The sequence below is a fragment of the Bombus huntii genome, chromosome 17 (genome assembly GCF_024542735.1).
Source record: "Bombus huntii isolate Logan2020A chromosome 17, iyBomHunt1.1, whole genome shotgun sequence".
NCBI lineage: Eukaryota > Metazoa > Arthropoda > Insecta > Hymenoptera > Apidae > Bombus > Bombus huntii.
Window position 1 is genome coordinate 3,676,950 of NC_066254.1, and position 18,232 is coordinate 3,695,181.

General features: G+C 38.7%; 2 protein-coding genes and 1 long non-coding RNA gene across 13 annotated transcripts in view; 1 reads left to right on the plus strand and 2 right to left on the minus strand.

Moving 5' to 3' along the window:
• The window catches only part of LOC126874906 (neurexin-1), a 598,322-nt gene that overhangs the window by 506,399 nt on the left and 73,691 nt on the right, over window positions 1–18,232 (plus strand). For all 11 annotated transcript variants that reach the window (XM_050637402.1, XM_050637400.1, XM_050637401.1 and 8 more), the window contains one exon: window positions 856–1,147. In XM_050637402.1, the coding sequence (XP_050493359.1) occupies window positions 856–1,147 (292 nt within the window). The remainder of the gene's footprint in view (window positions 1–855; window positions 1,148–18,232) is intronic.
• Window positions 2,470–3,619, minus strand: LOC126874917 (uncharacterized). The gene is made up of 2 exons (XM_050637427.1): window positions 2,854–3,619; window positions 2,470–2,644 (listed from the first exon to the last, which is right to left on the minus strand). The coding sequence occupies exons 1-2, from the start codon at window positions 3,231–3,233 to the stop codon at window positions 2,617–2,619; spliced, it is 408 nt and encodes a 135-aa protein (XP_050493384.1). The 5' UTR covers window positions 3,234–3,619; the 3' UTR covers window positions 2,470–2,616.
• LOC126874926 (uncharacterized) lies at window positions 6,042–8,094 on the minus strand. The gene is made up of 3 exons (XR_007693118.1): window positions 7,572–8,094; window positions 7,055–7,336; window positions 6,042–6,161 (listed from the first exon to the last, which is right to left on the minus strand). It is a non-coding gene; the product is annotated as an uncharacterized LOC126874926 (long non-coding RNA).

Genomic DNA, 18,232 nt, shown 5'->3' on the forward strand with positions numbered 1-18,232 from the left:
CAGTCTTTGACGAGTATATTCGTCACGAAGAAATAACAATATTTTATGTTATGACGAGCATACTCGTTACGTGTAAAGGGTAGTTACAATTTGTTGTTTAAAATATTGCAATTTAGTAATTGCAGTCTTCGACGAGTATACTCGCTGTCGCTTACTTTCTGCGATGTTAGATATACACTTTTCGAAGTTTTCAAAGAGCTCGCGACAACTGGTTAAAGATAGCAAGGTGACGTGCAACGATAAAAAGTATTGGATGTTGTAGAAGTTTGGAAGAATATTCGAGAATTTTGAGGATCTTTTGAAACACGAAAGCTTAAAAAGCATCGTATGAACATAAACGATACAGCGTACAGTGAAAATTAGGATCGCAGGCAGAGGGTTAACTCGTCGCCTGAACTCAGACTTGTGCAACATTTTATTGAAAATTTGATTGAAGAGAAAGATTCAACGACACCTTTGCTATTTTTATTTAAAACACATATAAGGAAAATACATCTATTTTATACTAAGAATCAGGTAAATCATTTAGAAACAATTCTTTATTTTAATTCACCTCGATATGAATTTCAATTTCAAATATTCACACTTCGTACATTCTACAAACGTATCAGCAGGTTCAATTTCAACTTCTTCTCTTTTCATCTTCCATCTTCTTTCTTCAACAGCGCGCATTAAGTGGCGTACACACTGGCGCTTACTCATTTCTCATTTATACTTTACTTGCATTTCCCATCCAAAATTCTCATCCGCGATTTCCTTATCCGCAAGCTGGTCGTCGCAAATGCAGGGCCAGCAGCTACAAAGGGAAACTTACGTTTGTTTAAGTCGATTAACACGCTGTTTCTCGCCTTGCAGTTCAGAACACGCGAAGCGAACGGTCTAATTCTCTACAACGCCGGTCGAGAACGCGACTTCATCGCCGTGGAGCTGGTCAACGGACACATTCATTACGTGTTCGACCTGGGTGACGGCCCGGTCAGGGTCAGGGACACTTCCAGGTCTAGGCTGAACGACGGCAAATGGCACGCAGTGAGCATCGGAAGGCCGGCACCAAAAAGACACACGCTCGCTGTCGATGACCATGTGACAGCTGTCAATAGTCAGGGCAGCAACGAGAACCTCGACCTGGATGGAATCTTGTACATCGGTGAGTAATATCTTTTCAAATTCGCCATTTTCATTCGACAATTTCTCGAGTGGAATGTCGAATCTCTGTGGAAGAGCTTCGACATTAACATTCGCAGTAGGAAATTCGCAGGAATCTTGCACGCGAGTTTTCTCGCCTCTCAAAGGTTATACAATACGATCACATACAATTTTCCATATATCTTTCGTCATATTTCGAGAAAACACGGCGCAACTTTAACGCAATTATTTTTACTATCGTTACATGTTTCTCAAGATATTCGTTTTTCCATCAGAAGATTGAACTTACCAGACACTAAGAAGCCCATTTGCTATTTTAACCAGGTAGCTTTTCTTGTACTCGTCACGCGTGAAAAGTAGTTGCAATTTGCTGTTTAAATTGCAATTTAGTAATCGCAGTCTTCGACGAGTATACTCGTCATCGCAGTCTTTGACGAGTATACTCGTCATCGCTTACATTTCTCGAACAGGTCGCAGCAGCTAACTGGTAAATGGTTGTTTTAACTGACAAATCCGAACATGTATGATCACATTATTATTATTAAATGTTCATGCGTTAAACGAGTTCGAACATGGTACATTCATCTCTGCATTTGTCTCTAATTTTAGTAGAACTGCGCAGACTACGTTTCTAATTCGACCGGCATAAATCGCCATAGTGTCCAGCCTTATCACAATGCTAATGAAACGTTTGGTGCAGCACGCGTAACGCATTTATGCTCCTCTCTAACGGTAGACGTTGCAGCGCAAGTAACGAACCCAGTGGACATTTATGTCGTCTTTGACACGCGTACACGTTGACGGAAAAAGCGAAGCCGACGTGATACCGCGTTATAAAACGCGGAAATCTAATTTATAGCCGGAGCTCTGCATGCTTCAAATATAAAACACGGCGAGCATTTATTCGAGCCGCGAAGTAAGAAACGTTGCTTAGTGATATATCGCTGACCTTCGACCAGGGTAAAAGCGTATCGGGATAGTTGGAAGGCGAAATATTACTTTATGAATCACGGTGAATTTCGAAAATCCCGTGAACGATAAATCGCGTGGTGGCAGAAGCGAAGAGGGATTGGCTCGGCCGATATATCGCGCCGCGAGATAAAGAGTCGAAAATCGATGAGTACCGCGCGTAATAACATCCATCAGACGCATTGGCGTATAAATAATACACCGATACCGTTGATACCTTCGAAAATCGCTTTATCTCGTCTCATTACGTCAGCATCACGTTGACGATCCTTCAGTCCGACCGAGATATCGATCCGAATCCGTGTAAGCGTGTAACAAGTGAGAGAAGAAGTTGGAAGAAAAGAACATCGAAGGTTCTTTTCTTATTATTATTATTTTTTTTTTTTTTTTTTTTTTTTTTTTTTTAAGAGAAAACTTTAAGGAGAAGAAAGAAACTCGTCGCTGGAGGATGGAATTTTCACGAGGCTCTACGTCTTCTGCGCTGTCTCTTGTCCAATGCGCTTATACATCGTTTTTAACCGGTATCACGCTGAAATTGGATAAAAATTTGGATGATCAGGCGAAAGGTACTCAAGAGAATCGCAGGCTGTTTGTAGAGAATACAAAATGCAACTGTTTAATCAAGTACACGAGAAAGAAGATGCTGTTCACGACGCGGACAGAATATGGAAATACAGACGAATGATTGGAACGTTAGAAGAATAGGAAAATTTCGAGAAGATACGATGGAACACTCACAAGACGTCTCTGCACTTTCCCAAGTGATCCCTTCGCTGACCGGTGGGACACCTGAACCTGGCGCCTCGAATGATGTGCCTAGACCCGAGCTGCGTTTTCGGCTTAGCGCTTGTCGCTTTCTCATCCGCGTCCTGGTTTTCCGACTCGTCGGTGCTCCGCGAGATCGTATATTCCATGCTGCTCGACCAAGTCTTGTCCTCTGGCGTGTGACTCTTGAACAAGCGGAGCTCGATTTGCGGAGGTTGGCCAGAAGACACGACCCTCCACTTATCGGGCACCACATCGTCCAACGTGGTCAGTTTTGTCAACGTTGCTGACGATCGAGGCACGAGAAGAAGGAGGGAAATGCCGATGAAAAATTGCACGCCGGTCGGTCTCATTTTTCCTTTCCACCGAGACAATTCGATTGAAAACTCCGCTACTTTGAACGAACGTCTGACGATGTCGTCGCTGATTATCACGCACCACTTTTCTCGCTACCTTGCGAGCTACAATCGACGATTACGTTGGCTGTGCAGCTATTTCGCAACACAGTCGTCCACGTGGAAAAACTCGGCGAGAAACTGACCGACAGATAGGAAATAACGAAAACAAAGGTCTTGTGCGACTGACCACTATTGAAATAAAAGGCGATCTGATCTGCAGAGCAGATTGTTGCGTGCAATTTAACTAGAAACGCATCCGGCGTCGTAACCACAATATTCCACCACAAGCGAGATTAGAATCATTAGCAGTTTTCGACCATCTCGACCGTCGTCTCGCTTTTTATTAACGACACTGACCAACGGTACGGCACGATAAACGACTGATAACAGTTGCCAGACGATAAACCGTTCGAGGAATTTTTATAATCACAAAATGCACGCGAGTATTTCCACAAGTTGCTGTTAATCATCGTTTTCCTGGAGATCCCCTGTAATTGGAAAATTCCAAACAAACGCCACGTGTGTGCGCGATCATTGGCGAAAGTTTCTGATATCGCGAACATCTTGTGAAAAAAGCCACTTTTATCAGAGTTGTTGTTATTCGCCTGGCAACTAAGTGATTGCGGAGTTTATCATTGCCATCTAATGACCAAATCCGCAATCACTTAGTTGCCAACGCGACGTATCTTCTGTTACGTTGTATAAACGAGCCGATAAAATTATAACAAAATGTCACGGTGAAATATACAAACAAGATACTAAATAAGATACAAATAACGTAGAAATAAGATATTTAAAAATGTACTTTATTTATACGAATGAGATTTCATTTATAGTATCTGGTTGTTTGAGTTGTGTTTTCCTGTTGCTTGAAGTACTTTCGTTACTCACCGCTTGATTACGTCAACCAGTCTTGCGTATTGCTTAATCGAAATTAATTGGAAAAACGATCACGGTACGACTAGGATTATTTAATGTATGTTTTATTTAGTGTTCATCAAAATAATCTGCGTTTTGCTTTACTTAACAGTGGGTTAATCTTCATCTCGGTCTCACGGCTAAAGAAGAGACTTGGTTTACAGTTTGCAGACTTTTAAAGCTTTCTGAGAATGTTTGCTATGTTTGCTACACGCTCGTTTCATTCATTTCTTTTCTGATTCTGTTTACTGACCTACTAATTAAGTTTGTCGCTGACTGTTACGCTTATGCCTCTGTCCATCTATCAATCTCAGTTTATGTTCTTCCAAACAATAAAAGACCTAAGATATTCTCTACGTTACACGTTCCTTGTAAAGAAAATTGGCCAACGAAAATGGAATCTGAAGGAATTTTGTATTTTATTCTTATACGGAAATCTTCGTCTCTGTTCAACGTGAATTTTTACAAAACAGTAAACTCGAGATATGTAATCTTCACAAATATGAAAGCGAAGCGATTCAATTATCCGACCGACGTGTATTAGCTCGGATATTCAAAGTTCCATGGTACACAAGCTGTAACCAGTTAGCTGTTTCCGACGAGTATACTCGTCGTGAAGAAATGGCAATATTTTGTGTGCGAAATAAGTTGCAACGAAATGACTGTTTTAGTTCTCATACGAGTTACTCGTCGTAACACAAAATATGGCCATTTCTTCACGACGAGTATACTCGTCACGCGTAAGAAAAATAAAACAGCCATTTCGCTGCAATTTCTACGCTATGACAGCCACGCGTCTCTGCATTTGACGAGTATACTCGTCATCGCTTACTTTTCGCCACACATTTTCCGCGCGCGCTTTTCAGACTTTTCGCAGAGGTCGCAACAGCCAACCGGTTGATCGAAACCGGCGTTTTACGGTTGGGAATGTTGAGAACGGAAGAGCATTTTGTAATCAGCGCGAAAACTGCGGAGAAGCTATGGACAAATATTCCAAGTGCATCCGAGGGCAACCGAATGAACGTAAAATATTCGAAAAGACGAAGACAAAACTGTGAAACGAAACCGTAAAACAACTTCAAAGCGATGATAACTTTTTGTTCTTGACGGAGCGTGGTCGGGAAATAAAAGGAACGTTTTACGCGTACGGTAACAAACTTGAACAAACTCGTGACTCCTCGCTATCGCTAGGAAACGACTTCACGCTGTTTACCAGTTGCTCGGAAGCATTGGAAATCGGGAAAAAAATGAAATAGATATGAGATTTTTTTTGTTTTGTAGTTGCATCTCGCATAAAAAATGAAAAATAAAAATCCGGAAGTAGCGTACACTCATAATCGACATTTCTGTTTACTGTCTGTGTTTTATTTACTAATCTTCTAATCGTGTTTTCCACGATTTTTTCAGTTTCCTTGATGACATATCGTGGAAAATATTTTCCACGTGCACGCGCCGATTTTCATGATGAAACATCGCGTAAGCGTTGATCGCAGCTACCTGAGGGGCCTGCCTTTATCCTAAGGGACAGATCGTCCCTTTTATCCCAGCCATTTCACGTAAATCGAATCTTTTTACGCGATGTTCGCGGACAAGCGATTTTTCCGAAAAATCCTTCCCACGACTTCTGCTTCCTTCGCATCTTTCGTCGATTAATAAATACTTAAAAAATAATAAAAAGGGTTAATTTCTCCCTTTAAAGCGCAAAACGAGCTGATAAATTGTTACGTGTAGCTGCAGCGAACGCCTGCGCGAATTTTCATCGCGATCGGCGTGTATCATCATCGAACAGAAAACTTGTAAACGATTAGCAGCGCGAAGGAAACAAGCATTGGACGTATGTTGTTTTCAAAATGATTTATTTCGTCGTAGCTACAAACGTAAGAGAGAGGAGAATACTCGTAAGGTGAAAATTATCGCAAGTAGATCCACGATTTTTGTAGTTGGAAGCCGTTTTTAAGAACTCCACTGAAATGTGAAAAGAAAATATGAAATTAATGTTACAAATTGCGAGGAAATTTTATGGAACTAGTGTTTGTTATACGCGTTGGACTATAAAGTGTTTGTTATAAGAGTTGGTCTAAAACGAGCGCAAAATGAATGAAATTAATTCGATACATTAAATGCTTTCGTTTGTTCTCCGCATTTCTTGGTACTTTTCTGTACTTTGCATATCCAACTATTTTTAATGAATGTCGTAACGTCATTTATTTATATACGTAGATAAAAAACGATGCGTTTGAAGTCAGTGTTATTATAATTATCAATATGATCAACGATCGGACAGTTTATTAAAAAACAAAATATATAAAATATTGTTTTAAACGAAACACCCAAACAACGACTATTTCGTCTTGTTCTACTTGGCTGTTACTTTAAAACGTTTATACGTTTCAAACGATATTTTATATTCGAATAAATGTCTCGTGAAACAAGTCCGCAAGCTCGCAGACTTATCGCACTTAAGATCGTACTTAATGGAAATTCAAGCAATTTTCAAAGGAAATATCTTGGTAAAATAATTTTGTCGGATCGCACACAGCTCAAGTACACGTATGAAAGATATTTCATTGGATACTTAACGTTGAAACTAGTCACCTTATTGCAGAGAGTTAAATAAAATACAAAATTATTCGCTCTAAACCTATTCACCTGCTCTAAACACGAAATAAAGCTAGTTCGTCTACGTCAAGTCCGAATCAAACGCAATAAAGCGATCGAACTTAGTTTTTATCTTTCGGTTCGAATAAACTTTACTTAATTGTAATCAACTAATTATCTAAACTTTATTCGAGTTCACTTTTCTTCTGTAATTTATCCAAAGCTGACGTAAATGCCAGAAGGTGTAACAGCATACTTACAAGGATGTCTCTGCACTTTCCCAAGTGATCCCTTTTCTGATGTTTGGGACATTTGAATAGAGGCGGATTGATTATATACCTAAAGTTGACTTCCTTGTCCGATCGCATCTTAATTCCCGGAGACGCCGATATATTTGGCTCGTCCATCGTCTCGCATTTCGATAACGTTAACGTCGTTGCCGACAGAATTATAAAAATGAAGAAACTACTCGTCCAAAATGGCATATCGCTGCACCAATTTCTCATTGTACTTAGAAAGTTGCTGAGACTCGTTGAACGCAGCTGTACTGAAAGAATATCCGGTGCAGTGATAACAAGCGATATCAGCGTTGCTAACGCGTTACCAAACGAAATGTAGAAGACGTAGGGAAATATAACTCGTATGAGACGTGCAAAATTGTACGATTGAAAATGAGAAGAAAATTAGAAAATCTGTCATATTTTTCAACGCATCGTCCGAGTGCCAGAGGTTTAAGTTTCAAGTAGCGAAAGACTCGCAGCTGAACAGAAGACTTACCGTGTAGTGCAAGAAGCGTTGCAAATATTTCGTCGACAGCGGGTTACCATAGGCAGAAAAATGAGGAAACCTACCTTGCAAGGTTCGCAAAATAATTTATAACGCCGCAAATCCCCTCTTCAACGTCTGTCGAACCACCTCCAGCCAGTTACTCAGGCCAATTAGAAACTTGCATATAATGAAAATATAAAATGGAAGAAATAAAAAAGCAGTAGACTTATCGGCGCCTATCTTCGGAACAATAAGTTGTAGCGTTTAGAAGAGACATATTTTCGCCTGATAAATCGAGTTTATGGTGTTCGCAGAGATATCAGTTAACTAGCGAGTTCGATCGCCGGGGAAATTTGTAAAAAGAGTGAACCGATTGATTGATCAGCTTTCCCGTTATCGCGCGGCTTAAAACGTTAGCAAACAGTTTGGAAAGGACTGAGATAAAAAATTACGCTTGTTCTTCAAGGTTACCTATTTACATCCTGAAAGGGTCTGCGCTCATAGAACTGATAATTAGTCGACAAAAATCACGGCAGAGATCATTTTCCTTTATCGTCGTTACGCGAGAAATAGCGCGATAATTCCGAACAATATAAAGTATCTAAAATTTTAATGAAATATTTTTAATACCTCACAACCAATCAATCAATCAATCTCACAACCGTCGTGATATCGTTAATCATCGTGGTCGTGGGATATTTAATTGTTAAATCCATTACGATCGCTTCAGACGAGGCGAAGAATTTGTACGAAGATCGTGCAATAGGTGAACGAGAGAAAATTGCCAGAAACTGTAGACAAGTTGCTTATATTTCTCTGATGTTTTTAAAGAATACAAAGTTGAAGTAGCACGACGAATTTACGTGTAAGTTCGATGTTATTTACAGAATCTGCAAAACACGGGATGTGTCGATCGATTTTTAGACAAATAGTCGAAAGTAAAATTTCTATGATCGAATACCATACACTTTGATAAAATTTCTAAGAACATTTATAGCCACAAAAATTAAAAAACAAAACCGTCAGAAACTGTAGATAAATTGTTTATATTCCTGTGATGTTTTTAAAGAATACAAGGTTAAAGTAGCACGATGCATTTGCCTATGCGTATACATTTCTTACGTGCAAGTTCGATGTTATTTACAGAATCTGCAAAACTCGGAATATGTCCATACCATACATTTTGATAAAATTTTTAAGAACATTTATAGGCAGAAAAATTTTTTAAACACAAAATGGTTAGAAATTCCTCTTGTTATTAATCGACGAACAAACAATTAGAAAATTTGTAGCAACTCGGCGAGTTCGCGAATCCGCAGATTAATCGTCGAAAGTAAAATAACTGCGATTACGTCGAATATTCCAAATATAAAATTAACATCGTGAAATGTACTACAGGTAAGGTTTTCTGCATTTTCCCCGATGATCCTTCAGCGTACCTCTGGGACACTTGAAACCACGAAACAAACGAGACATACCGATTAGGTGCTTCTTTCGTCGAATCCAACGATCCTTCATTTTTCCGACCCGATTAGTTTTCTTCTTATAGGAATCTCCATTCTCCGACGATTGCACGTTATCGACGTCCGTTACCAAGGTATTCATCCCGTTCGTTCGATGCTGATCTTCCGCCGTGTAACGTTTGGCCGATCGATTTCTGATTTCTGACAGTGCAAATAATGGAGTGGCGTCCTCTTGCCGAGAGGAGTATTTTTCCAATTTATCGTCGATCGTGCGAGCAGTGGACGACGTTAGTGACAGTCGCGCGACAAGAAGAACGAAAAACGCAACGATCGGACACGATACGTGAAACGATCGATTCTTCATGATACTTTTTTGAGAGGTGGATCGATATAATCTTGGAATTTCTGCAAGATTTTTCTTGTAAATTCCGATCCACCGAACGATTCTTGCTGTTCTTCGCTATGTAGCCTTTGCGATCAACCGTCCTTAAATCAAAAGTCCACGAGCTATTTAACGAGATGCTTAAGAGGCCCACGATACACAGCGCTGAATAGGAAAACAGCCGCACGACTGATCACCGACGAATGAAGAACGTAATTCGAGCGTTTTGCTTTTTTTATATTCAACTTCTAACCGCAATATTCCCGTGAGAAGGCAATTTTTATTTTTGCATGTACACGCAGTTTCCTCTTACTTTACTCGTTTGCCGAGTATTTTGAATTTCGTTTAATTTCAGCTTCGCTAACAGGATGTAGCGGTAAATGGGTGACGATAAGGGGAAAAAAAAAGAAGAGAAATGAAGAGAAATATGTTTTATGGTGCTAGTTACGGAATGAATTATACTTAGCTTACTTGAAAAATGAAAAACTCGGAAATAGTCAGATGTCAAGTTGAAAGTCTCTCGAGGTCGTATCATCCATGGCAAAACATTTTTATTCGCCACGAGAATAATTGAGGCGGTCATGTTAAACGATAGCTCGGCCTATGTAACACGGATAAATGTTTTTAAATTTATTTAAATTTGTTTAAATGTATTTAAATGTTTTTTAAATGTTTTTAAATCTAACTCGTCAAATGTGCCGATGTGGCGTTAATCGGAAAGTACGCGAAGAAGGACGTGGATAAATAAATAAAAAGCTATTGGAAAATATGGCAGGGGACTTACCATATAGTTCTGCATCTTGCCAAATGATCTACTATGGAGCTACTATGTAACAGTTGTAACAATCGTCAAATTTGGGTATTTCGAGAATGCATTCGATCCTTATTTCCAGTCTCAACGTGAGATCTAAAGATCGACAAAGTTAGGAAGCTTCTTACGTGTATTTTACGTGCTACCATTGAACGATACAATTCTTATGATGTGTAAATGTTAGAGAAATTGTCGTGCATAAATTATCCACGTACTGCTGCTATCTTGTCTCAGGGAACCGTACGTTGACGATACGATAATCACGAGGAAGATACAAGCGATGGAAAATGACATGTCGATCGAGCCGTTGCGATCCGATCGAAAAGTGCGAGCCTAAAATGTGTGGCAGAAAGTAAACGACGACGAGTATATTCGTCGAACGCAGAGCACGTGTAGCTGTTATAGTGTACAATTAAATTGCAATGAAACGACTGGTTTACTTTGCGATTAAATCAAAGTACTAAATCGCAATTTAAACGGTAAATTGTAACTATTTTTCACGCATGACGAGTATACTCGTCGTAACGCGAAACATTGCCACTCCTTCGTCGAAAATACTCGAAAACGTTTGTATTTTACGATCAGGGCGATTTCAATTGCTGACATTCCGATCACGATAATGTCGTCTCTAATTGTTCCGCGCTATTTCTGTCACACTAACGTTAGCAACGCGATCGGTACTTACTATCGCGTTAGCGATACTACGAATTTCTAAGAAACCGGCAGAAGTCTGTCTGGATAGTTGGAATTGCAAAAGAAGTTTCACCGGTTTACGATTACGCGAAAGATGATCCGATTGACGAAGCGAATACGTTACCAGGTAGCTGAAATGAACAACGCACCTGACCTATAAACCGTATTTATTCTATGAGAAATGAGATTAGATTCGTAAACAGTTGGCTGTCCCTTTGCGCCGGCCTCCTGCATTCGCTTCGTTATTTTTCTAACGTTCGCCAACGGTATAACTCGATAAACAAGTGATAAAGATAGCGTTGGTAAATAATAAGCAAGTCGGCGTGTTTTCACAGTCGCAATGAAAAATCGCAGCGACTCGTTTGGGATTATCCTTCGTATCGCGTATTGATCATCGTACCAGCTCTTCCAGAATAATTCGCCACGACTATACCATTCGTCGATGTCGTAAAGAATCGCGTTCGCTTGTTTTGCGCGTCAACGACCAGCCATAAGCAGGTGGCGCAGATTCTTGGATTGAAATCGATTGGAATTTACGGCGAATGGCAAATTGAACGGAGGAGACGTCGAGTGTTTTGTATATTCCATTTATTCAAATTGAAACATGAAGCAGAATTCTTATAGCATATAAAATATAGCAAGTACATTCATCGCTTTGTCGAATCCAGTTCCTCTTGCTTCGAGTTTATCCGCTGGGCCCACTGGAACATAGAGAAATTCAGTAACAGCAGTTTAAGCGCAATTTTAATTAACTTGTGTTTTAATTTTCAGAGTTACTAATCGCTAACATTTGTTTCGTTCATCGGTTAATCGAATTATTATTCTAATGGTAGAATGTTTAATTGTTGGGGAGAAAAGTTATGCGAGTTAAATAAAAAACACTTGTCCTTCTACCAACTTTCAATATATTCGAAAAATAATCAATTCGATAAAAGTATGGTAGAAACGAATGTAGTTACGATGCGCGAATGTTAATCGCAATAAAAATTAGAGCACGGGAAGAGTAAGAAAGTTGTAAACGTTCGAACAGTGAACTTACGAGGGTACGCATCCCCTTGGACTCTTCACCTGACCAGGTGGACATCTCTTGCGCGGTACGATAATACTCCGTGCTTCCCCTAGTTGCATATTGTCGTCGACAGCCTCGGAATATGAAGAAACCACCAAAAGTTGGATAAGAACGATGACGAAGAGAACGTTGCTTAAACGAATTATTCCTCTGAACCAGTTTGCCATGGCGCTTCTTGCAAGTTGGCTCGAGTTTCTGAATTTGCAATAGCTGAAATTTCTTATATATATTTGCCGTTTGACTTGATAATTTCAGTGACACTGAACCTGCCACACTATGTCCAGAAAATTGCCAACAAATTAATTTCAATTGGACTAGTTTCAGTCCCTGAATATGTCACTGTAACGCCACTTATTGGTAGGAAGAAAGGAACCACGTTTTTGGAAATTGGAGTTCGACAAAGAATTACGCTCAAGAAATTGGAAATTCGAGTGACGAGATTTCCCTAATCAGAGGGCTAAGGATCTTTGCTCTTTTTACATTTATGAAATTAGCGAAGCTTTCGTATGCAATTTTTGGACAAGAAAATAATCGAGACTGTGATAATCTGATTCATTTCTAACGCGTGCAATGTAACGAGGAATGGAATTAAAGCTGAGAAACTAAAGTTTAAGCGTATACCTACCGATTGAGGATTCTCTGAGGCTCCAAGCAACTGTTTGATTGAACCTAGGCGAATTCCTATTTATAGGTGGTTTTCCAACGCGCTATATCCGAGCTACGCGGAACAATCGCTCGTAAACAATTTTTCAATTCGAATCAGAGTCGTAAATTCGCGATTACCTTGATCGTTTGCTTGCGACAAGCAGCGGCTCATATTAATATTCGAACACTCTTTAATGCAAAATAATTTTGGCATTAACGTTGCTGCGAGCTACAAAAGGTGAAAAATTGTGCGAATCGCAGCTTCTCGCCGCTTTCCGCCTTTCCCTGTGACAAGTTTAAAAGATTTTTGTATCTTTCGACGATTGCCCGCTTCCGCACCGAACGATTTCGATTAAATCTTTAGCGTGTATATAGCAGACATAAATGCACAGAACGTACTGTTAAAATTTTCATTACGGAGTCAGATAAAATAGACGTGAAAAGCGACCTTCGCCATTTTTTTCGCGATCTTTTCGAAACTTCTTTCAACGTCGTCCAGTCGACTAACTGTAGCTTCTCAAAGAAACTCAGATCGTTTGATCTTACATTCAGAAATTTATTCTATTTCACAGAGTATCCTAATGTTAATGCGAGCCGCTGTATATTCACGCAATATGTCGCGTTTCCTCCAAGTGGCAAAGTCTTAAAATATTGGACAAATATGTTGCGTGTTTACATCGACAGCGTTGTCAAATGCAGAAAATTCATCTCGCATTCTGGAAGATCGTTTAATTGAAAATCTTCGTATATTTCGTGACTGAAAAATTCTTTTCATTTTCGCTCACTGAAGCTTCCGAACGCTCTGTACCTTCGCTTTCATTGCGCATCTGCTCCACGTGGATCTACTCGCGTTACGTTTCTCTGAAGCGAGAAAAGACGATTAAATTATGACGATAGTTTGTTTAACGCTACAAAGGGAATTGACGAAACTTCCACGGATTTCGGTTGGTCGCAAAAATCGTTAGATGATCTTAAGCAGACTTTCTGGTAGCAAAATGGTAAAAAGAAGTAAATTCCATACTCAAATATTGAAATTCTTCTCGGTCTGTCATGGATACGTTTGCGTGGCTTAGCATAATTGTAACTCGTTCCACATACTCTGTGTCTTATATTTCGATATAGTTGGAACCTAAGCTCGATCGTATCAAAATATTTGTTGCTTTTGATATATCGTATATTCCAAGCACATTCATCTGTAAGTCAGTGAGGAGACTGAATTTGCGTAGTTGTAAAAATATTGTAAGTGGAGTTTATAACTAAATCGAAAGGAATTCAATGTTTGCGTTATCTCGTTTATTGCATTCTTTGTAATTCGATTGACAAGGAACGGGATTCTGAATACAGAAAATCAGTGAGCTAATAATCGACCAATTAGCAATCGACGTCCTTTGAATCTTGCAACGTCAGTGCTCCTCAAGATTCAAAGCGAAAGTCGATGATCAAAAAGAGGAGGAGCAGGAACAAAGATATGCGTGTCAGTCATATAAATTTGAGGAATCTTAATGTTTCTTGCGACACAAGGTTGACTTTATAACTTTTCGAGAGCGGATTCTAGCAGCTGGACCAGTGACTGCAGCCTTGCGTGACATCATAGAAATCGCGTCAGGTTCAGAATTCGACGAAGTAACCAAAAATGACTGCACCAGCAGGAAGATGTAGAAAAGACCGATCGCGCGTGTTCCACTTATCAGCCAATTCATGATACTTTCCGGAAGTTGATGCACCTGTTGAATGTAAATGCAATTCAGATTTATTATCTCTTAGCAAGATGCAAAAACGATGCGATTGGAGAAATTATCTCCAACTACGAGTTGAGAAACTGTCTGGAAAAATCACTCATCTGACAAAACAGCGAATTAGGTAAATTGGAGACATCTATGTTCGAATTGATAATTAAATCGTCTGAAAGTGTGCTATAGCGTATATTCATAGAATTAAGAATTAAGAAAGGCAGATCAATCTTAAACATAATACCATTCACTTCCAAGAAGGATAAGATGATATTGTTGAAAATTGCTGTTTTATTAAACGAGCATGTAAATTAGAGCGAGTTAAATCATTTTTCATAGTCGACAGATCGAAGAACTTTGTTCCTTTTATATTTGGAAAATGAACAAAAATATCAGCCGATCGATATTCTTTGCATTTGTACGTTAGGTTTGATGTTTCTCTTTCGGAAAGCTCATCAGCTACTATTGCAATTCGTTCAAAAATAATCTAATTCGTTTTGTAAGTGGTCATAACGAATAGAATCGTACCTGTAAAATAGCACTGACGAAATGTTGACTACTAACTCGAGATTAACTAATTTTCAGTGGCAGGCTCAGAGCAACTGTTCGTTTCTATCTATACCAATTTCAATTTATAGGTGGTTTTCGGACACGTTGTATCCGAGCTACGCGAACCAGTCGCTGATAAACAATTTTCTGACCATGGACAACAGTCACGAATTCCAGATTGCACTAATCGCTTTCTCGCAAATACGTTCACGCAACTCGCTGCGATTTCTTCCACCCGATGGAATCTTAAAGCATTGCACAGACAGTCCCATTAATATAAAATGTTCCCTTTTGCGATATTGCTATCATATTGGGGTATTTGTAGAGTATTTTAATATCTTTAATATATTAATATGATAGGATATATACATATAATATATGATAATATTTAATATATAATTTCAATACTTATTTATATTATATAACATAATATATAATATAATAATAATATAATATAATGTATGAAAATATATTTTAATGTATCTAAATACTTTGAAATATATCTAAATATATTTAGTAATTAAAATGTATCTAATTAATATAATACAATGTATGAAAATATATTTTAATGTATTTAGATACATTCTAAATTATCCAATTATTAAATTAATCTGTTAAATATATCTAAATCATATCAAAATATATCGTGTGTTGTATAAATCGCTGGTACGAAACACGTGCTGCCTGTTTTTCCCAAATGCACTTGGAGATTCAAGCTCGAAGTTGCAAATATTTTTTAACCCTTCTTCTGTCAAACATTTACCTCTTTTATGTAGCGTTCGCAACAAAATTCGAACTCTGGCAAATTGCGTAAATACATTGCAAGGAAGCGATTAGCGTAATCTCGAATTCGTGACCGCTGTCCGTGGTTTGAAAATCGTTTATCAGCGACTGCTTCGCGTAAATCGGATATAACGTGTCCAAGAATCGCCTATATATAAGTCGACATTCCTAGAGTTACAATAGGACAGTTTTCGTCTCTCGCCTGTTAGTCTCAAGCATCGTTCCACATGTTGTCATTAATATTTTCCAGGTAGAACTCTGTTCATTATTGTACTGCAAGTCTTAAGAATGGATCTATTGGAACAATGAATGATATGTGTTGAGGTTTATTAGACGTATGAACGGAGGAACGCGTGCATAAATTGTAAAGTAGAAAATATATTTCAATACAGAAGTTTAAGTGCAAGAAGCAATATAATTTGAGCTGGTGCCGATCCGCGCGCTAACAGTGTTACCCCATATGACTGAAAACCCTGAAGCTGTCACGTAAAATTAAGCCTTAGGCTTCAAAGACAAGAAGGTTGAGCCGTAGCATAACTTTATATTCCTTTTCTATCGAACTTTATTAAATAACACAACTTTATAAGCACAGTTTACGTGACTGATCTGAGAGATGTCGACTGACGAGAGTTTGTAGTTTCAGTGCCGAAGTGGTTCTCGTATTTTTACGGAGGAAAGCTCGGTGTGGGTGTGCCCTTTGAGCTAACAACGCGGATTCGTTGTTCACACTTTTCGTTGGGAAAAGTGAGGCTAACGATCCGCGATGCCAATTGATTATAGCCCACGTTAATAAACGAAGATAGGAGGAGGAAGCCTCCTACGAACGTGGCTCGTAGGCGACACTGTTCATGGGGAAAATCAGCTTTCCCGTTAGGTAAATTCCCGCTTTTCCTCCGTAATTTGTACGAACGTATAATAAACCTAAGGACTGTTCCAAGGACCATCCATATACCAATAACACTTACAGGGTTAATAAACTAAAATTTAAATTAAATTTAAATTGAATTTAAATTTTATATTAAATTTTATAATAAAATTTAAATTTAAATTTAAATTTAAATTAAAACTAAGTTTAAGTATATGGTGCGTCCTTGAGGCTATTGAGGGTACGCGGTGAGTACTTGCACACGTCTGGCCTCTAATGTGGATTGACGTCACACTAGCGTGCGGATCTGGACCAGCTCAAAATTATATTGCTACTTGTACCTACACTTCTGTATTAACCCCCAACCTACGATTTACGTTCGAGAATTTTGAGCGGAAAACGTAAACAAGCTATTATACAGGGTGGTTGGTAATTAGTGGTACAAGGGGAAATTCTACGCGAAAAAAGAAGTCGAAAATATGGAATAAAAATTTTTTTTTAATTTTTCCATCGAGACAACGATCTACAGTGAGATCCGTTATAACGAGACGCGATAAAGTGCACGCGTACCGACCGAAAATTCAAAGTCGATTTTCTCGAAAACAAAGCCTCGAACGAAAAATTGTTATTCTATATTTTCCACTTCTTTTTTCGCGTAGAATCACCCCCTTTCCGCTTGTACCACCAGTTACCAACCACCCTGTATATTATATTTGGCTCGATCATCGTACTACGGGCTATGCCCGTGGTTGTAGGTTAAGGGGTTAAAATATATTTTCCACTTTACAATTTACCCACACGTTTCCCTGTTTACACATCTAGTAACCTCAACAATTATATTCGATTGTACGACCATAAATATCCTCTCGTGGCTCTTTTAAATATTTCCGCGTATATTTAAACACGTCGATAAATTAAACAGGTAAATAAAACAAGTAAATTAAATAGGCTGATAAATCATGACACGTTAAATGCAACCTTTACTCCCTTTATTACGGACTACATATAGGTATATATATATAGTACAGATATATAGATATATATATATATAGTACAAATATATATATATATATAAATATACTACTACATAGATATGCACAATCAATAAGCAAGTGAGTAACGTTCACTGCATATCATCGACGAAGCGACGAAAGGCAAACAGAAACAGAGACAAATGTAATTGATTTCGCGGAATCTTGAAACGTAGAAACCTTATTAACTGGATAATGGCGAGTTAAAAAACTGCCCTGCAATGTCCACTGATAAATACTGGACGGTCAGGTGGACATTTTGGCGTGGTAGTGGTTTGGTTACTCAGTTTGATAAAGTCTCTGGCAACTGGAATGTTGTCTTTGCCCATCCGCTCCTCTGACACCACGCCGCGCACAACAGGTTCAGAATTCGATAAAGTTATCGAAAATTGGATGAGAAGGATGGCAAATAGAATGCTGGCCATACATGTCGCACTAAACAGCTTGTTCTTCATGGCGCTTTCTGGTTCAACTTGGTTCACCTGTTGGATGATGCAATTCCAATTCTTCTTAATTATTTCTTAATAGGATGGAAATATAATCAGATAGAAGAAGCTACGGTTAATTAGAAATTGGGGGATCTTCTGTATAAGCAGCGTTACACGAGGAAACGAGACTGTATCGCAAGTCTTCGTGTAGTTTTTGTTTT

What these genes read in the sequence shown, in the direction of transcription:
- LOC126874917 (XM_050637427.1), bottom strand. Translation starts at nt 3,233, where the DNA reads ATGAGACCGACCGGCGTGCAATTTTTCATCGGCATTTCCCTCCTTCTT. An exon ending in GGAAAGTGCAGAGACGTCTT is followed by an intron (nt 2,645 to 2,853) that starts GTGAGTGTTCCA and finishes ATCCAATTTCAG; the next exon opens with CGTGATACCGGTTAAAAACG.